Source organism: Onthophagus taurus, chromosome 6, assembly GCF_036711975.1.
Source record: "Onthophagus taurus isolate NC chromosome 6, IU_Otau_3.0, whole genome shotgun sequence".
Lineage (NCBI taxonomy): Eukaryota > Metazoa > Arthropoda > Insecta > Coleoptera > Scarabaeidae > Onthophagus > Onthophagus taurus.
Window position 1 is genome coordinate 9,937,369 of NC_091971.1, and position 16,507 is coordinate 9,953,875.

General features: G+C 31.0%; 6 protein-coding genes across 10 annotated transcripts in view; 3 read left to right on the forward strand and 3 right to left on the reverse strand.

The window, feature by feature from the left end:
• The first annotated feature begins 19 nt into the window (after nt 1-19).
• LOC111428058 (matrix metalloproteinase-19-like) lies at nt 20-1,129 on the forward strand. Its single transcript, XM_023063464.2, has 5 exons — nt 20-243; nt 297-402; nt 461-568; nt 621-835; nt 886-1,129. Exons 1-5 carry the CDS (start codon nt 172-174, stop codon nt 1,102-1,104), a joined length of 720 nt encoding a protein of 239 aa, XP_022919232.1. The 5' UTR covers nt 20-171; the 3' UTR covers nt 1,105-1,129.
• On the reverse strand, nt 1,127-5,238 carry LOC111428057 (Tryptophan 2,3-dioxygenase vermilion). Its single transcript, XM_023063463.2, has 7 exons — nt 5,127-5,238; nt 4,894-5,054; nt 4,712-4,842; nt 4,288-4,479; nt 4,066-4,233; nt 1,528-1,777; nt 1,127-1,471 (listed from the first exon to the last, which is right to left on the reverse strand). Exons 1-7 carry the CDS (start codon nt 5,147-5,149, stop codon nt 1,191-1,193), a joined length of 1,206 nt encoding a protein of 401 aa, XP_022919231.1. The 5' UTR covers nt 5,150-5,238; the 3' UTR covers nt 1,127-1,190.
• A 586-nt stretch (nt 5,239-5,824) lies between these two features.
• On the forward strand, nt 5,825-7,302 carry LOC111427950 (tRNA-guanine transglycosylase). The gene is made up of 5 exons (XM_023063324.1): nt 5,825-6,011; nt 6,061-6,150; nt 6,208-6,662; nt 6,717-6,885; nt 6,935-7,302. Exons 1-5 carry the CDS (start codon nt 5,862-5,864, stop codon nt 7,274-7,276), a joined length of 1,206 nt encoding a protein of 401 aa, XP_022919092.1. The 5' UTR covers nt 5,825-5,861; the 3' UTR covers nt 7,277-7,302.
• LOC111427951 (coiled-coil domain-containing protein 25) lies at nt 7,290-8,306 on the reverse strand. The gene is made up of 4 exons (XM_023063325.2): nt 8,131-8,306; nt 7,977-8,068; nt 7,669-7,927; nt 7,290-7,599 (listed from the first exon to the last, which is right to left on the reverse strand). Exons 1-4 carry the CDS (start codon nt 8,201-8,203, stop codon nt 7,400-7,402), a joined length of 624 nt encoding a protein of 207 aa, XP_022919093.1. The 5' UTR covers nt 8,204-8,306; the 3' UTR covers nt 7,290-7,399.
• A 164-nt stretch (nt 8,307-8,470) lies between these two features.
• LOC111427972 (Bystin) lies at nt 8,471-9,948 on the forward strand. The gene is made up of 3 exons (XM_023063354.2): nt 8,471-8,666; nt 8,719-9,632; nt 9,693-9,948. Exons 1-3 carry the CDS (start codon nt 8,532-8,534, stop codon nt 9,913-9,915), a joined length of 1,272 nt encoding a protein of 423 aa, XP_022919122.2. The 5' UTR covers nt 8,471-8,531; the 3' UTR covers nt 9,916-9,948.
• A 3,379-nt stretch (nt 9,949-13,327) lies between these two features.
• LOC111427877 (basic helix-loop-helix family member taiman) overlaps nt 13,328-16,507 on the reverse strand; it is a 43,560-nt gene continuing 40,380 nt past the window's right edge. For 2 of the 5 annotated variants that reach the window (XM_023063232.2, XM_023063235.2), the window contains 3 exons: nt 15,523-15,699; nt 15,063-15,142; nt 13,328-14,279 (listed from right to left, as the gene is read on the reverse strand). In XM_023063232.2, the coding sequence (XP_022919000.1) occupies nt 14,199-14,279; nt 15,063-15,142; nt 15,523-15,699 (338 nt within the window). In that variant the 3' untranslated portion in view covers nt 13,328-14,198. Of the gene's footprint in view, nt 14,280-15,062; nt 15,143-15,510; nt 15,700-16,507 lie in introns of all 5 variants that reach the window. The other 3 variants (XM_071196755.1, XM_071196757.1, XM_071196756.1) reach the window with 2 other exon arrangements.

Below are 16,507 nucleotides of genomic sequence, written 5' to 3' on the forward strand. Positions count from 1 at the left end.
AACAATTAATTATTTATTCAGATTTGTTATTTACAAATTTAATAAAAATGGCTATTTACGCAAAGTGCACGAAACTTGTAATCTTATTTCCAAAAAAAATTAATACTTATTTATAAATACTCCTATTTGCACAATGTTTTATTAGTTTGTGGTTACATTTGGAAGCGAAAGATGGCTTTATTAATTTTGATAACGTTAATTTTTTTGCCTCAAATACATTGCCTTACTAACAAAGAGGCCACTGTAATTAAATTAAATAATTTAATAAATAACTTTAATTACTTTAATTACTTTAGGAATATTTACATCATTATAAGCACATAAAAAGTGCTAACCCATCTCCAAGTGAATTTACTGAAGGAATGAAAGATTTCCAAAATTATGCTCAAATCCCAGTTACAGGTAATTATTTAAATAAAAGAGATTTAACTAAGAAAAACGTTATTTAAAATTTTATTAGGTGTTCTTGATGCTGATACAAAAGAAATGATGAAAGCTGGGAGATGTTTTAATCCAAACCCTGAAGATGCAGATTCTGAAAATCGAGTTAGAAGATATGAATTATACAGTAAAGTATAAAAATTAAAAAAAAAATAATTTAATATTAACTAACATTTCAGAATATCTTTGGAATCGAAAAAAATTAACTTACAATATGAAATATCCCACCAATGTTACCAGCTCGATTATAGATGATGGTTTAAAACGAGCTTTTGAAATGTGGTCGAGACATTCAGGAATACAATTTGTAAAATCAGATCGAATGACTTCTCATTTAAAAATGGACTTCAATTATATTGATGAAATGTCAACACTTGGTTATGCTTATTATCCAGTAAATATAAAAATGATACAAAAAAAAAATAATAAACAAATGATTTTTAGCCTGTTGGAAAAATAGTTTTTACCAGCCGAAGACTATGGAGCAATAACAACCTTCCTGGACATAGTAATTTTTATCAAGTTGCTTTACACGAAATCGGTCATGCTTTGGGGTTGCGCCATTCCGATACAAAAGCTGCAATTATGTTTCCTATTCTACATAAATATTATCCGGAACTTCATTCAGATGATATTACTGGTATAAAAGCTTTATATCAATAAAATAAAATAAAAAATGAAAAAATAATTGTTTAATTATTTATTAATAATGTACGTATAAATAATTCTAATTATTTTATTCACAACATTTAAATTTTATTACTATTAATCGTACAATTTCCGTTGGTTATTTTATTATTTTCTTCCGGTAAATCTTTACTATAACCGCTATAACAAAGATTATTTTTAAAATCAGCCGTAAGTGGAGGAATAAACTCCCGAGGAATTAAAAATGTCGACAAATTAAACAAATCCAAAAATACTTTGTATCGATCACTTAACGTTGACCTTAAATATTGATATCCCGAAGAACCCCCAGTTCCTAATTGAGATGAACCCAACATTCTTTGTACCATTAAAACGTGATTATCTAAAAAAAAACAAATGTAACACCAATAAAAAAGTTATAATAATATAAAATAATACATCTCCATTTAGTAATTAATGAATCTATATCCATTAAAAGTGTTAAAATTTGGTGCGGTTGACTAAATCTTGGTTCATCTCTGTAAAAAGTGATCATAATTGCAGCTTGTAGAGCTTTATGGGAAAATCGACGTTCTCCTCTTGATATTAAACCGTCATGAATTAAAGGGTTAAAGATCGATTCGTAAACTTCACGACGTTTTTCTAAATCCATTAATCTGTATTTTTTGACCTTTTCTACTGTACATTCCTAAATAATTAAAATTGATTAAAATGAAATAAAAGTAAAATTCAAAAGTAATTGACAAAATCTTTTGTGAATTTCGTTCTTCTTGAAACAAAATATTAAATTTTGAAGCGAACTTCTTGTCATTTATATGATAATCTCAAAATCCTGACGGTTCAATTCTGAGCATTCCATGCAGAAAATTACTTGGGAAATGATTCAACAATCAACACCCCTTTTTTGGAGATCTGTGTTATCTTTTAATAAGCCAGTTATTGTTATTACCGTAGTAACGACATGAACAAAGGTAATCATTGTTAATTTAATGCGTATAAGTACGAAGGCTTCAAAAACTGACGAAGGAAAACTGACCAACCTTCTTGAAGGTGAAGCACCACATCGATTCCGCTGCAGCACGTAGAATCTTGATTAGGACAGAACAAGCACTACTACGAGAAAGAATCCACAAAACCTTCGATGATCTACAGAAAATACGACTCCACCTCTCACATTCCGATTTTATGTCCGGAGAAGACTGGGATAAAGTGGACAGACTAACAATGGAGAAGGCTGGACACCAGACAAGTGGAATGCCCAGCCACTTACAGGACCCAGCCACCTACAGGAAGATCAAGAAGGACCCCACAAACAGAATCGTAAGGAAAATGAAGGACCTGATAAAATCCACAAGAATTCCAGCAGAACAGCAAAAAGGATTGAAGATGAAGATTCATAAACCAGACGTCCCCCTCCGCTATCAACTCCCCAACATACTAGTTGGCGAAACATCTCACAAAGATTCTTTCTCCTTTTACAGGGAACACGGAATCATATGTCAGGGATTCTACACATTTTGTGGAAACGATAAAAGGTATAAAGCTAGATGCTGAATATATTTTGGTAGGTTTAGATGTTGAGTCTCTTTTTACCAGGGTACCAATTAAGGATGCTGTGGATGGCCTCAGCCAGAAGCTCATTCCCGAGGGATGGCCAGAATACGTATCAGATCTAGTGGAGTACTGTTTATCGTCGACGTATTTCAGCTGGAAAGGAGAATTTTACGAACAGTTCTTCATTATCGCCAGTTATAGCTAATTTCTACATGGAATTATCCGAAGAAGACGCTTTGAAGAAGAACCAGTGGAAACCAAAACTATAGCTCCGATATGTGGATGACACGTTTGTAATATGGCAACATGGTAAAAAACGGCGTCAAGAGTTCTTGGATCACTTGAACACTCAACATCCGATGATTAAGTTTACCATAGAAACAGAAACTGCCAAAAACCTTTCCTAGATGTGTTAGTCACCAGGACGACAAATGGGGATATGGAACTTGGTGTATATCGGAAGAAAACCCATACCAACAGGTATCTGCAAGCTTCGTCACATCATCATCCCCAACAGAAGAGATCCGTGATCCGTACTTTATTTCAACGAGCAGCGAGAATATGTGAAGGAGATAACTTGAAGCAAGAGCAACAATTTCTACGAGGCGTGCTGCAGAAGAACGGATACACTTCGAAGGACATCAACCGGACCATCAAGCAGCGAAAGCAGAAAGAGGACGCGGTAAGTACACAACCACTTGGATTTATCTGTCTTCCCTATGTTTCAGGTGTGACGGAACGAATTGCCAGGCACCTCAAGAAAAACGATATCGTGGTGCGATACGGGACGGTCAGCAAGATTCGGAACACACTCCCGATAGCCAAGGACAAACTAACTCCATTAAAAAGAGTGGAAGTCTACCGACGACAAATTGAAGAATTCATTCAGAACACATCCATGGCCACTGTTACCATAAGTCCTCGGCAACACTTTTGGCAAACCGTGGAGGCAACATTCTAGATGTCAAACGCCATGGGGCTGGCGTACGTTGAAGATTCCGTCCACACCAACATAGAAACCGCTAAGAAGATGCTTGGAAATTTCCAGAATAAAAATCTGTTGCCATCAACATCTACAGCACCGTTAGTATCGCCAATAAAGGAAGAGCAGATCTTTTTTGCCGCCAACCTTATCTTCCAACCACAAGTAACCAGAAATTTAAAATTACCGGAAATTCATGTTAATAATTGTGACAATGTTGGAGTTAATGTTAGTTTTTCATTTAAATAGAATTGTTGAGGCAGGAGGACAAATAAGATATCAATCTGATTGCTAGATAGCAGATGATGCATGCAGTGCAACATTAATGGAGAGACGAACAATTAATTAAGTCTCCTCTTGAACAAAACTTGAAAAGAAAAAATTTAATTTTGTCATTTACTTTTAAATCACCAATATTAAAAAAATTTATTAATATTTACGTTGGCTAATTTTTCATGTTCACTCAATAATTTTTCAACAGCTTTTTGATATTTTCCCCAAAAATTAAACCCGCTCAATTCCAAACCAGGAGATCTTTCCAACCACTTTTCAACCAAAACTACTAAAGACGGTTGTTTTTCAGAGTCCTCAATTCGTTTTACAGCTTCCTATTAAACTCAAAGTAATTTAAATTGATTTCATTTAAAATTTGGAAATCTTACGGGATCGTCTCCAAAAACTCTTTGATAATTTTGATTGTATTTAACGCGATTTTCTTGTTTCACGCCCAATTTATTTTCCAACAAACGAAACTGTAAACTTTGAAATCCTGAAGCTGGGCAGAGATATTCGCGAAAATCCATGAAATCCAATGGGGTCATCGTTTCTAATATCATCACTTGATCCACCAAAAGCTAAACAACATGTTTATTATTATGATTATTATAATGATAATCTCGTGTTATTGCATTATTGAGTTATTTATATTTTTTTGCGAATTGCGCCATAAATAAATAAGAGATTCTAATTTAAAGATTTCCAAACGTCATTAAAACACTCCGTGTTAGGTCGAATTAGGTCAAATTTTATCAAAAACATATTACGCAAAGTTCCGAAAAGTTGTTTTTTTTATAACTATTTTCTTACTTTTAATATGAGCACCACACGATTTAACCGTTTTAAAATTTCCAAAGTTTGAGATTCCTCCATCGGAACACTGAAGACGGATCTAATCGAATCCAATTCAAAAATTACTTGTTTAAACCATAATTCATAAGCTAAATAAAAATTTAAACTTTACTACTTATTAATTTTTTTGAAAATCTTACCTTGATGGGTAACTATAAAGAGATGCTCGTCGTGGACTGGTTTATTATGTACTTTACTTAACATTCTTTGGGCGCCCAAAACTTTATCCAACATAAGATATTCCCCATACAGCATTCCAGCTTCTTCGCCAAGCTGGGCACCATCCTGTTCGTCAGCATATCTAAACGGATTATGATGGATAAATTGGTTGAACATGAACATAAAGGTGAAGCAAATTGATCGATTAACTTACCTGTTTCCTATTGGACAACTCATGCTGACTCTGTAAGGCGTCTAATCTCTTAAAGAAGAAGAGAACTACTGCGAAAGAAACTTGGGCGGGTTCGATAACATGTATAATCGTTCAGGCTGACGTAATTTACTGCTGAAATTTAAGCCTTAGAAGCGTTGCGCGCTCGTGAGTGGATATCCTGTCTTGTAAGGATAGGAAATACTGCACTTTTACCACATAAAAAGAATTAAAGAATTTTTTTAATCAAGTTGTTTTTGTACGATTCTGATGCAATAAGATTATAACGAATGTTTGTTTACACTTTAAAACTTAAATATTAAATAATCTCAATTTTAATTAATTTAATTAATTAAATAATCTGGTTAAAATATAATTGAAAGCTAAAAATATTGATTTAAAATATACCCAAAATGATATAAATACACAATAATAATATGTAACAATTAAAAAAGTGATTAAAACTTTGTATTAATTTTGAATTCAAATATTAGTTTGATTTTGAATGGATAGATGGCACCATTTCAAACATTTATTTTATTATAACAAAAATATTTATAAATTGTAATAACTAAATAAATTTATATTTAATTATTTCATTTAGAATCTAATTCTTTATGATATATATAACATAATTTTAATTTAACCCAAACATATTTTTGAATTCACATCATAAACATTTATAAATAGATGGCGCTACTAAGAAATGTCAATTTGACGTTTAAAAAACGTGTTGATATGAGACCTAACCTCAAAATGTCTTCAACAACAAATCCTTTAATTTTTAACATAATTTCGGAATGTAAAACGACTAAAGGACGCGTAGCAAAAATGATTTTACCTCATAGCGAAGTCGATACACCCGTTTTTATGCCAGTGGGAACACAAGTAATTTTTTTTTAATTAATAAACAAAAAATTAATTTCTTTTACTTCAGGGTACTTTAAAAGGGTTATTACCGGAACAATTACACAATTTAGGAGTACAAATTATGTTAGCAAATACGTATCATTTAGGAACACATCCAGTAAATACAAAAATATACTTAACTTTTATATTTATATTAATTTCAATTTTTATTTAGGGTCCTGATATTTTAAAACAAGCTGGTGGTTTGCACAAATTTATGGGTTGGGATGGTGCCTTATTAACAGATTCGGGCGGTTTTCAAATGGTGTCGTTATTAAAATTGGCTGAAATCACTGAGGAAGGTGTTAAATTCCAATCTTTGAACGATACCAAATCTGAGGTTATGTTAACTCCTGAGCATTCAATTAAAATACAAAACGCGATCGGTGCTGATATAATCATGCAATTAGATGATGTTGTTAAAACAACCAACCCAGATAAAGAAAGAATAGCTGAATCAGTTGATAGAACAACAAGATGGTTAGATCGATGTTTAAGTGCTCACGAAAATCCTAATGAACAAAATATTTTCCCAATTGTACAAGGAACTTTATTTAGTGATCTTAGAACAAAAAGTGCGCAAGATTTGATTCAAAGGGATGTTAAAGGATATGCAATTGGTGGGTTGAGGTAAATTTTATTGCTTTAATATTAATTTTTTTATTAAATTAATTCATTTTAAAGTGGGGGTGAAAGTAAAGATGATTTTTGGAAAATGGTGTTGTTATCAACGAATATTTTACCTAAAGATAAACCTAGGTATTTAATGGGAGTTGGTTTTGCTGTAGATTTAGTCGTTTGTTGCGCTTTAGGTGTTGATATGTTTGATTGTGTTTTTCCAACAAGAACTGCTGTAAGTTTAAAAATTTATTAATATAAATTATTTATTAATTTAATTTTAGAGATTTGGTTGTGCTTTAACAATGACGGGCCAATTAAATTTGAAACAAAAACAATACAAAAAAGATATGAACCCAATTGATAAAGATTGTTCATGTACTACTTGTAAAACATATACAAGAGCTTATTTACATGGGATTGTAACAGCTTTACCTGTTGCTTGTAATTTATTAACAGTTCATAATGTTGCATTTCAATTAAGGTTAATGAAAAGCATTCGAGAAAGTATAAAAGAAAATAAATTTTCTATGTTTATTAAAAATTTTATGGATGGTTTATATCCTAATGGAGATTATCCCAATTGGATTAGAGATGCTTTGGAGGCTGTAAATGTTTCTTTATAAATAAATTAAAACGTTTTATTTTTAAATGATTGTTTTATTACATTTTTGATACACACAAAATGCATTGTTTATGACCTGAACATTAATATAATCTGCTTTAAACTTCAACTTATCATTTAAACATCACATAAATTCATCAGAATCATTGTTTTGGTCATATTTATCCATATTTTCAGGTTTCATCAGCGAAGTGTAACTTCTTAATTCCGCTTCTTCTTGTTTTTGTTTCATTTCATCCTTCTCCTTTTCTTTTTGTTGCCTTAAAAGTTTCTTTTTATCCTCACGTTCTAATCTATCGCGTTTTTCTCTTTCACTTCTAAAATCTAATAAAATTATCTTTAAGTATATAGGCAACCAAATACACAAATTACATTAAAATCGTTTTTATATACCTGGATGTTCTTCTTTCTTCGTTTTATTCAATCTATTCATTATTTCATTAATTCTTTTCGCAACTTTAATCTTTTTAACTTCTTTATCTTGGTGGAATCCTACCTGGCCAACTTCCATGCCTTGAGTTTTCTTTAAATTTGACCACATTGTATAAACTACCTCAATATCATTCATTTTATTACCCATAATACTATTTGCTTTAACCAATTGTGCGGCATCTTCGAGTACGGAACTTGGAATATCCTCAATAGTTTGGCCCTAAAATTGTTCTAATCAAAAAAATTTTTACTATTTAAGGGAAATTTACTGTGTTAAGTCTTAAATAAACGTGAGCTGAAGATAGTTTGTCCACGTGAAACCATACGTCTTCGGGCCAACCCCATTTTATCAGATCTTCGTCTAAAAACGATGGAATTTACGGTTAAAGAATTTTTTTGAGGTTATAATTTAAGTGGGCTTACTTTCGTACTTGTCTAATCCCATAAAAAGAGTAACAGGAGGTGTAACAACCTCGCTTTTAAAATAAAACACCATTTCTGAGTGAATATTTGTTTTAATTGCTAAATTGGTAATGTTAATCCATACGAAATGTTTTTCAAATAAAATTAACCTCAAAACGTCAAAATTACAACTAGCGCCATCTATACTTTTTATGTTAACTTATTAGCAACAAATTTTCTTAATTATTTATTTTTAATTATGTTTAAAATGTTGATTTATCTTAAAATAATTCATTTATTTAATGAATTAATTCCTCAATATTAGTTAATTAATTAATAAGTTAAAAAGATAACGTAGAAAGCTGTATATGATTTTGACGTTTCAACACGTGTATATTTAATAATTTTCGGAAAAGAAGAAAATGGGTAAAGCAAAGAAATTAAAACCATCCCAAATGGGTAAAAAGGTTTCATTGGAAGAACAACTCGATGACGATAAATTCGCGAAGCCTAAAAATCGAAATAAAATTAGGGTTCGAAAAGATGATCATGAAAAGGTTAGTTGAGGTTATGTTTTGTTTAATTAATTTAATTTTTAAAATTTTATAGTTTGTTGATGCAGATTTATCCAGGAAGATTCTTTCCGCGGCGCGGGAACAACAAATTGAGCTTGAAGAGGAAGCACAAAGTTTAGGAGAAAATGTAAATGAAGTTTTAACTCAATTGGATGATGATTCCGATGTTGAGTCAGAATGTGGACAACCACCAGATTCGGATAAATTTTACGAAGAGTTAGAGATTGATGAGGGTGATGAAAAAGCAATGGAAATATTTATGAGTAAAAATCCCATACCAAAAAGGACCTTAGCTGATATAATATTAGAAAAAATTACTGAAAAACAAACTGAATTAGATACAAAATTTAGTGATGCTGGTTCTTTACAAATACAAGATATTCACCCAAAAATTGTAACTTTATATGAAGGGGTTAGAGATGTTTTAAGGAAATATAGAAGTGGAAAATTACCTAAAGCTTTTAAAATAATTCCAACATTGCGAAATTGGGAACAAATTTTATACATAACCGACCCTCCAAGTTGGTCAGCAGCTGCTATGTATCAAGGAACACGAATTTTTGCATCCAATTTAAAAGAGAAAATGGCACAACGATTTTACAACTTAGTTTTATTACCGAGAATTCGAGACGATTTAGCTGAATATAAAAGATTAAACTTCCATTTGTACCAAGCGCTGAGAAAGGCTTTATATAAACCGGCTGGTTTTATGAAAGGATTTTTATTACCACTCTTAGAAAGTGGATCTTGCACTTTACGAGAAGCTATCATTGTTGGATCTGTTATTGCTAAAAATTCAATTCCAATATTACATTCATCAGCTGCTATATTAAAAATAGCTGAAATGGATTATACTGGAGCTAATTCTATTATGCTTAGGATATTTTTTGATAAAAAATATGCTTTACCTTATCGAGTTGTTGATGCTGTTGTATTTCATTTTTTGAGGTAAAAAATATCCCTAATTATTTAATTTTGATTTTTTGTTAACTTTTTTTTTGTTATTAGGTTTGAAAGAGATTCAAGGGAATTACCTGTTCTATGGCATCAAGCTTTTTTGACGTTTGTGCAGAGATATAAAGCTGATATTTCTAGTGAACAAAGAGATGCTCTTTTGCAGCTTCTTAAGAAACAATCTCATCCAACAATTACAGCTGAGATTAGGAGGGAATTGCAGAATGCTAAGTGTAGGGATGTTGAAGGGGAACAACAAGCTATGAATGTTGATTAAAATGTTTAGTTTATAAATAAAAGATTATGATAAGGTTTTCTAGTTTTATATCTTTTTACCTTTTTTCTCTTGTTTTTTTTGTAATTCAGAAAACACGTCAGTATCTTTCTTCCAGGTCTAGTGTTAGATCTAGTGCTAGTAATAATACAGTGAAAAGTTAATAGCAATGTAATACAAAAAAGAAATATGTATAATAAGTACAGTAATAAAACAAATTAACTTTGTTACTCCACAAATTGATCCTGCATATAATCAGACCATACATTGTAAGCTTTCTTGACTTCACACATTTTTTGAAGTGTCCCTCGTTCCATACTTTTGATTTCTTCTGGCAACTTGTTGAAAAATTCAACTTCCCAGAAATCAGTATGTGTGAAACTTTGCATTCTCATTAAATTTACTTATATTGTCATAAACATACATCAAGGCAAGGTCCCTTGAGTATTGGTTATAAGATTATCCAACTCGAACAAATTGGACGCACAGCTAAACCCAAATTTTTCTAATTCTAGGTCTAGTGTTAGTTCTAGTTTTAGTGCAATAAAATATACAACATAGTGATATCTAGCAACATCATGTTTGCAGTCAAGGACAGTAGAATCTAACAGGACTGCTACATCCATTGTATTTTTGTAGTCCACTACGGATTGGTTGCCCGCACTCTACGTCACACTATTTACCACGCCTGGTAACTGTCTGTGTTTTTAGAGGTTATATGATAGACATTAATACGTCTAAAAACATAAAACTTCAAAAATAATATAAATAAGTCTAGGATATAACCTCTAAAAACACAGCAAACGCATAGACCATAACAACAGATGGGCGTGGAAAATGATGTGACGTAGTTTGCGGGCTGGTTGTCACAACAATGGATGTAGCAGTCCTGTTAGATTCTACTGTCCTTGGTTTGCAGTCATTTTAATGTTTTTTTTTAAAATAAAGAATACATCATGAAATTGTCCATTTGTCTATTATATGACAACTAACTTCAGATTTAAAATGCCAACCTCAATTTTGACATAGTTGTAATCTTCATTAAAAATGTTTAAAATGAGTACAAACACAACATATTTAGCTTCAATATTAATGAAGTTATGGTCAACTTCCGGTTAGAAATATCAACGTCAATTTTCACATATTTGTAATTGTCGTCAAAAATCCTTTAAAATGAGCCTAAACATGATACGTTTAATTCCAATCTTCCAATATTAGTTGAGATATAAGCAACTTCCGGTTTGAAATGTCAATGTCATTTTGACATATTCTTAATTTTTTGATCTCTCTTAATATTTGTCACAAACACAAAAATATAATAAAAAATTAAGGTTGGTATTAACATTTAAAAATTAAATTGCTATCTTCATTGTTGCTAACTTCGGGTTTAACGTTTTTTTATTCAAACTTTTTTGGTTTTTGAGATAAGTGCGTCATCTTTGGACTCATTTTAAAGGTTTTTTAATGAAGATGACAAATATGTCAAAATTGACGTTGACGTTTCAAACCGGAAGTGATTGTATTTCCATTAATATTAAAGTTAAATGCGTCAAGTTTGGACTCACTTTAAAGGTTATTTTATGAAGATTACGAATATAATAATAAAATTAAAGTTGACTCGACAACTGAAAGTTTTTTTCACGACTAAACCCGAATGTTCTAGGTCTTGTGTTAATTCTAGTGATAGTGCTAGTCTAAAACTTAACTTAACTTTTAGCCGTGCGTCTTCAGACTTTTCTAAGTTCTTGTCTAAAACGCCCTAAACCTAAAACTTTCTAGGTCCAGTATTATTTCTAGTTTTAATTATTATTTAACCCCAAATCCTTGTACATTTTAATTGATCTAAAAATATTTTTTTTTAATTTAATCCACTTACCTTGCTTATAATTTCATCCATTTACTCATTTTGAATTAAATATAACCTTTAAATCAAATTAATTATGTGTTTTTCATTAAAAAAACTTAAATTCAACGTCAATTTTGACAAGCAACTGCAATATTTGGATCTTAATCACCATGGTAACCGAGTCAAGTTGGAAAACCTTAAAATAATAAAATTTTATTCCGATTTTTTTATCAATTCTAACCTAATTTTTATTAATTTTAAAACAATTCGAATTCTTTATGATTATCTCGCATTCATAACAAATTCGTTAATTGTAATTAATTTAAAATCGATTCTAATTAAGAGAAATTAAATTAAAAATATTTTTTTTTGATTTAATCCAGTTACTTTGTTTATAATTACCTAGATAAACCAATTTAGAGTTAAATACAGCCTTTTAAACCAATTAAATAAGATTTTTTTTTTCTTAAAAAAACTTAAATTCAATTTCAATTTTGACAAGCACCTGCAATATTTGGATCTTAATCACCATGGTAATCGCGTCAAGTTGGATAACCTAACAATAATAAAATTATAACCGTTAATATTTCGCTTTATATTTTAATAATTTTTTTTATTTTATTTTATATCTTTTTTTTATATTTTTGCGTGTTGCTTCTTAAGTGAAATACACTGTATAAATAAAAACATAGAAATGTTAACTCTTCCAATGACATCACAGCAAGGCCTTTGCGGGGGGGATACGTTCATAAGGAGTTGGATATCCTTATACAGTATGTTTACTCAACGAACCTTGCATGAAGATAGCTAAAATGTATGCATTTGGTACGGTATGTATACATTCTTTTTTGAATACATCTTTGCAGCTGTCAGTAGTTTTAAGATTGCATAAAGCTCTCACCGCCTTCTTCTGCAAACCAAAAATTCTTGGTTGCAACAGCATGAAAATTTGCAAAATAGTCTATTTTGGCCACTTCATAAGATGCAATTTTGCTGATACGTCTAATTGCAAAAATTGCTGACTTGAATTTTCATTTAGTTTCAGGCAGTTGTTCATGAACCATTCCTTTGACTGAGTTAAAGCAGCGAAGGACTTTAAAGTAATTGCTGATCAAAATCTTTTATTAATACGGAAGTATCATCTGCGTAAATGCATATACACGGACATTAAACAGTAGATGAACACGTCCTAGGTATAGTGTTTAGTTTTACACTAGCACTATTAACAGAACTAACACTATACCTAGAACTAGAATCATTCGGGTTTAGCCGTCTTGAGAGACGCATGGCTAAACCCAAATGTTTCTAGTTCTAATGCTAGTCTTAGTTGTTATTTAGCGTTAGATTGGTGGATATTTTATTGGACTTTTAGCAGTCTTAAGAGACGCACTGCTAAACCCGAATATTTCTAGTTCTAATATTAGTTCTAATGCTAGTTTTAGTTGTTATTCAGTTTTTGATCAAATGAAGCATTATAAAAACTAACTTTTATGTTTTATGCATAAATTGAATTGAGATTGCGTTAATTTTAAATCCATGTGAAAGGTAATAAATAATAATAAAACAAAATTAAAGTAGAAATTATACTTTTATTGTATTATATAGATATATTTCAAACTCCAATAATGTACAAAAAATATCTCGTGTAATTAAATAATGTTTTTGTCTGTCAATTTGTTCATATTTTCTTTCATTTTATTTTCATATTACTTTTTTTTTTAATTTAGTGGCTGGGTGTAATTGACAATAATCAAGTATAAGAACGCTATTACTAATAAAGTCTAGGAAATCCTAGTAACAGTAACATGGCGGGTTGCCTATCACATATGTCCAACAAAACGAGCTCTCCAAATAACATATTTTAAATTATGTATAAAATATTAACAGTTACTATTTCTTTTTTTTTTGCTTTTTCTTTTTGGTAATGCGTAGCATGAACACTCACTGAAAGGAAGACAACACTAAACACATTTCGAAATGAATTAACAGGCTTGTTTTTTTTTGTGGGCGCTCTTGCGTTTTTGTTATTTGTTTGGAATTTTGTATTCATTTTTTACTCTTTTTGTTTGTTAATAAAATATATAATTATATATACGCGCGTGTGTATATATACTTTTTTAAATTTACAATTTTTTTCGTGTGGTGTGTGTGTGTACGAATACAAACAAGATTCTTGCGCTCGTTCGGTCGCTCGCTCGCTCGCTTTTCGCTCTCTAAACTCACTTCCCTTTCTTTTTTTATTTTATTTACCTTTTTTTTGTTTTAATTATATGTACAATTGCACTCGGGCCCTTGTGCCTTCCTCGCTCCGCACTACCCTAACCAAAAACAAGCAACGTAGTAATGCACTTGATAGCTAACCTGTTTAGATTACAGCCTGCGGTACTTTTTTTTACCGTTGAGGTACCTAGTAGTATATATCTCTATTATTTACACGCGGTCACTCCGATAACAGTTTCTGTAGCAGCGAAGATCTCGAGTTATTGTGATCACCTTGTCGGGGGCCCTCCTCCATAGTAGTCTGGAAAAAAAATTAAATCATCATTATACGTTTTTATAAACATTTATATACAAATCATTTTACGTTGTCAAACCCAAAATTAGTACTAAATGAAGAGTGTTATTAATCAACAGGATTTATTTACAAATATATATTAATTTTCAAAAGCTGATATTTTTTTTTTAGATACAACTATTTATTTAATCACTGTACAACAAATAAGACGACTTATGCGTATTTCGGTAAATGTTGCTTATCATATTAACTAGTAGTCGAAATTAAGTGGTCTTTTAATAAGGAATTAAAGTGTTGACCAGTTGATAATGCACAACAAGATGCTTCTTCTAATCAGACATCACAAGTTTTCTTTCCAACCCATAGGGAAAATTTTCTTTCCAACCCATAGGGAAAATTTTCATTCAAATATGTGGATGAGAACTGATAGAAAAGTGATTAAGACAACAACGACTGTTGTGATTCTAAAACGTAGATTATTATTATTGATGGTAACAGTGATTTATTCAATACCAAGAAAAAAATACACACATCAAGAAGGGAATTGCGTAATTAACTGAATAATCAGTTCTGATTCAATAAATAGTTGTTCTTTTTGCTTATTAAATTTGAATTATTTACAAAACACAACTACAAAGTATAAAAAAGTTAGTCCCAAAGAAAAATTATTTTGATCACATTAACAACAAAACCCAGAGGGAAATAAAACATGCAAGCTAGTTAGCTGGATAGTTAGTTATTTTTTTTGCAAGCTAGGGAAGGAAAAAAGCGAACGCTCTTGGCTCTTACCCTGGAGGTCGCCGGCTGCGGAGACATTGAGCCCATATCTGACCCCATCGCAGCCCAAAGTTTCGGGCTCTCACTCGCACCTGCACGCAACAACGACATCATTGTACGCAATCCCTGCAGGTAAACGTAAACTACCCCTCAAAAGAATCTTATTTAAATAAATTGTTTAAGAAAACTTTGAATATTTATATAAATAAATTGAGTGTAGTTTACGTTTACACTGCCCCATTAAAAAAAATATATTTAGTAATGTACAAAAAAATAAACACAAGAAGAATTAAAAAAAAAATAACCCGGGGAAAAAAACGTATAATACAATAAGATGTTTGAACCCCTTTTTTGCTTCTTAACTTTATACAAATAATAAACACACTTATTATTATCCCCGTAACAAAAAAAAATGTACAAAAAAGACAAAGAAGAAAGCCCAAAAAAAAAAATTATTTACTTTTTTTATTACCTGTTGTAGGGAGATCATAATTCAGTCCACCTAAATCGAGGTCCTGAGTGACGTTCTGGGTAAGTATCTGCCCCTGGGGCCTGGTGTTCGAGGGCTGTGCCTGCGCCCTCGCCCCCACGACATTCCGCAGTTCTTGTCTAACATATTCCGACGTCGTACCACCGCTGGCCGATACACCTAAATAATCGCCAAAATTCAATTAATTTTCACAAATAATTCAAAAAAATTATATTTTTATTTATTAACAAGAATTAACTTATTAATAAATTCGGGAAACAACAAGCGAAAAATAATTTGTTTTAAAATTTAACGATAAAAGCGTGCTGGTGAAGCTTTTTTATAAAATTATTTGTTATAAACGGACACGATTTTGATGATAAACGATGATAAGAAAACATGATGATGATTATTAATTAATTAAGGTTTATTCAACATGCTTTTTAATTTTTTTTTGTTTACCCTTAAAGCTATTAAAATTAGACATAACACTAACATAGCAAGCACATAATATCATAAGCAGAACAACATATAAATATTTTTTTAAAGGTAAATGGTGAAAATGTGAAAGGATTTTATTGGGTTTTGGAACATTTATAGGAAATAGTTACCCCAGTGATGGTATTTTTTTAGCAACAGCAAAATGAGACGGTAACGAGCACATGTAAATAAAATGTTGATGAGTGTTTTTTTTTTGTTAGACACATTTGGGATGTACGACAAATAGTTTGGTGGTGCCACATGGGTGCGCTTAGTGAAAATTATTATTTTGCGATTTCAAATTATTCGTTAATTTTATTTTTGAGCAAAATATGAAGTTAAATTTTTTAAATCGCAAAATAATAACATAAATAGCTGAATGATTTTATTGTGTATTCCAAAAAACATTAGGAACGATGTATTTTTAATGGCTAAAGGTTTGGTGGTGTTTTTTAATGACGATACCCTTTGGGAGGGTTTGTTTTGTGGGGGACAGCCGATAACTTAC

What these genes read in the sequence shown, in the direction of transcription:
- LOC111428058 (XM_023063464.2), top strand. Translation starts at nt 172, where the DNA reads ATGGCTTTATTAATTTTGATAACGTTAATTTTTTTGCCTCAAATACAT. An exon ending in TGCTCAAATCCCAGTTACAG is followed by an intron (nt 403 to 460) that starts GTAATTATTTAA and finishes AAATTTTATTAG; the next exon opens with GTGTTCTTGATGCTGATACA. An exon ending in TAGAAGATATGAATTATACA is followed by an intron (nt 569 to 620) that starts GTAAAGTATAAA and finishes CTAACATTTCAG; the next exon opens with AATATCTTTGGAATCGAAAA.
- LOC111428057 (XM_023063463.2), bottom strand. Translation starts at nt 5,149, where the DNA reads ATGAGTTGTCCAATAGGAAACAG. An exon ending in AGTTGTCCAATAGGAAACAG is followed by an intron (nt 5,055 to 5,126) that starts GTAAGTTAATCG and finishes TAATCCGTTTAG; the next exon opens with ATATGCTGACGAACAGGATG. An exon ending in GTGTGGTGCTCATATTAAAA is followed by an intron (nt 4,480 to 4,711) that starts GTAAGAAAATAG and finishes CATGTTGTTTAG; the next exon opens with CTTTTGGTGGATCAAGTGAT.
- LOC111427950 (XM_023063324.1), top strand. Translation starts at nt 5,862, where the DNA reads ATGAGACCTAACCTCAAAATGTCTTCAACAACAAATCCTTTAATTTTT. An exon ending in TTATGCCAGTGGGAACACAA is followed by an intron (nt 6,012 to 6,060) that starts GTAATTTTTTTT and finishes CTTTTACTTCAG; the next exon opens with GGTACTTTAAAAGGGTTATT. An exon ending in TTTTTCCAACAAGAACTGCT is followed by an intron (nt 6,886 to 6,934) that starts GTAAGTTTAAAA and finishes ATTTAATTTTAG; the next exon opens with AGATTTGGTTGTGCTTTAAC.
- LOC111427951 (XM_023063325.2), bottom strand. Translation starts at nt 8,203, where the DNA reads ATGGTGTTTTATTTTAAAAGCGAGGTTGTTACACCTCCTGTTACTCTT. An exon ending in GGGATTAGACAAGTACGAAA is followed by an intron (nt 8,069 to 8,130) that starts GTAAGCCCACTT and finishes CATCGTTTTTAG; the next exon opens with ACGAAGATCTGATAAAATGG. An exon ending in GAAGAAAGAAGAACATCCAG is followed by an intron (nt 7,600 to 7,668) that starts GTATATAAAAAC and finishes TAATTTTATTAG; the next exon opens with ATTTTAGAAGTGAAAGAGAA.
- LOC111427972 (XM_023063354.2), top strand. Translation starts at nt 8,532, where the DNA reads ATGGGTAAAGCAAAGAAATTAAAACCATCCCAAATGGGTAAAAAGGTT. An exon ending in GAAAAGATGATCATGAAAAG is followed by an intron (nt 8,667 to 8,718) that starts GTTAGTTGAGGT and finishes AAAATTTTATAG; the next exon opens with TTTGTTGATGCAGATTTATC. An exon ending in GTTGTATTTCATTTTTTGAG is followed by an intron (nt 9,633 to 9,692) that starts GTAAAAAATATC and finishes TTTTGTTATTAG; the next exon opens with GTTTGAAAGAGATTCAAGGG.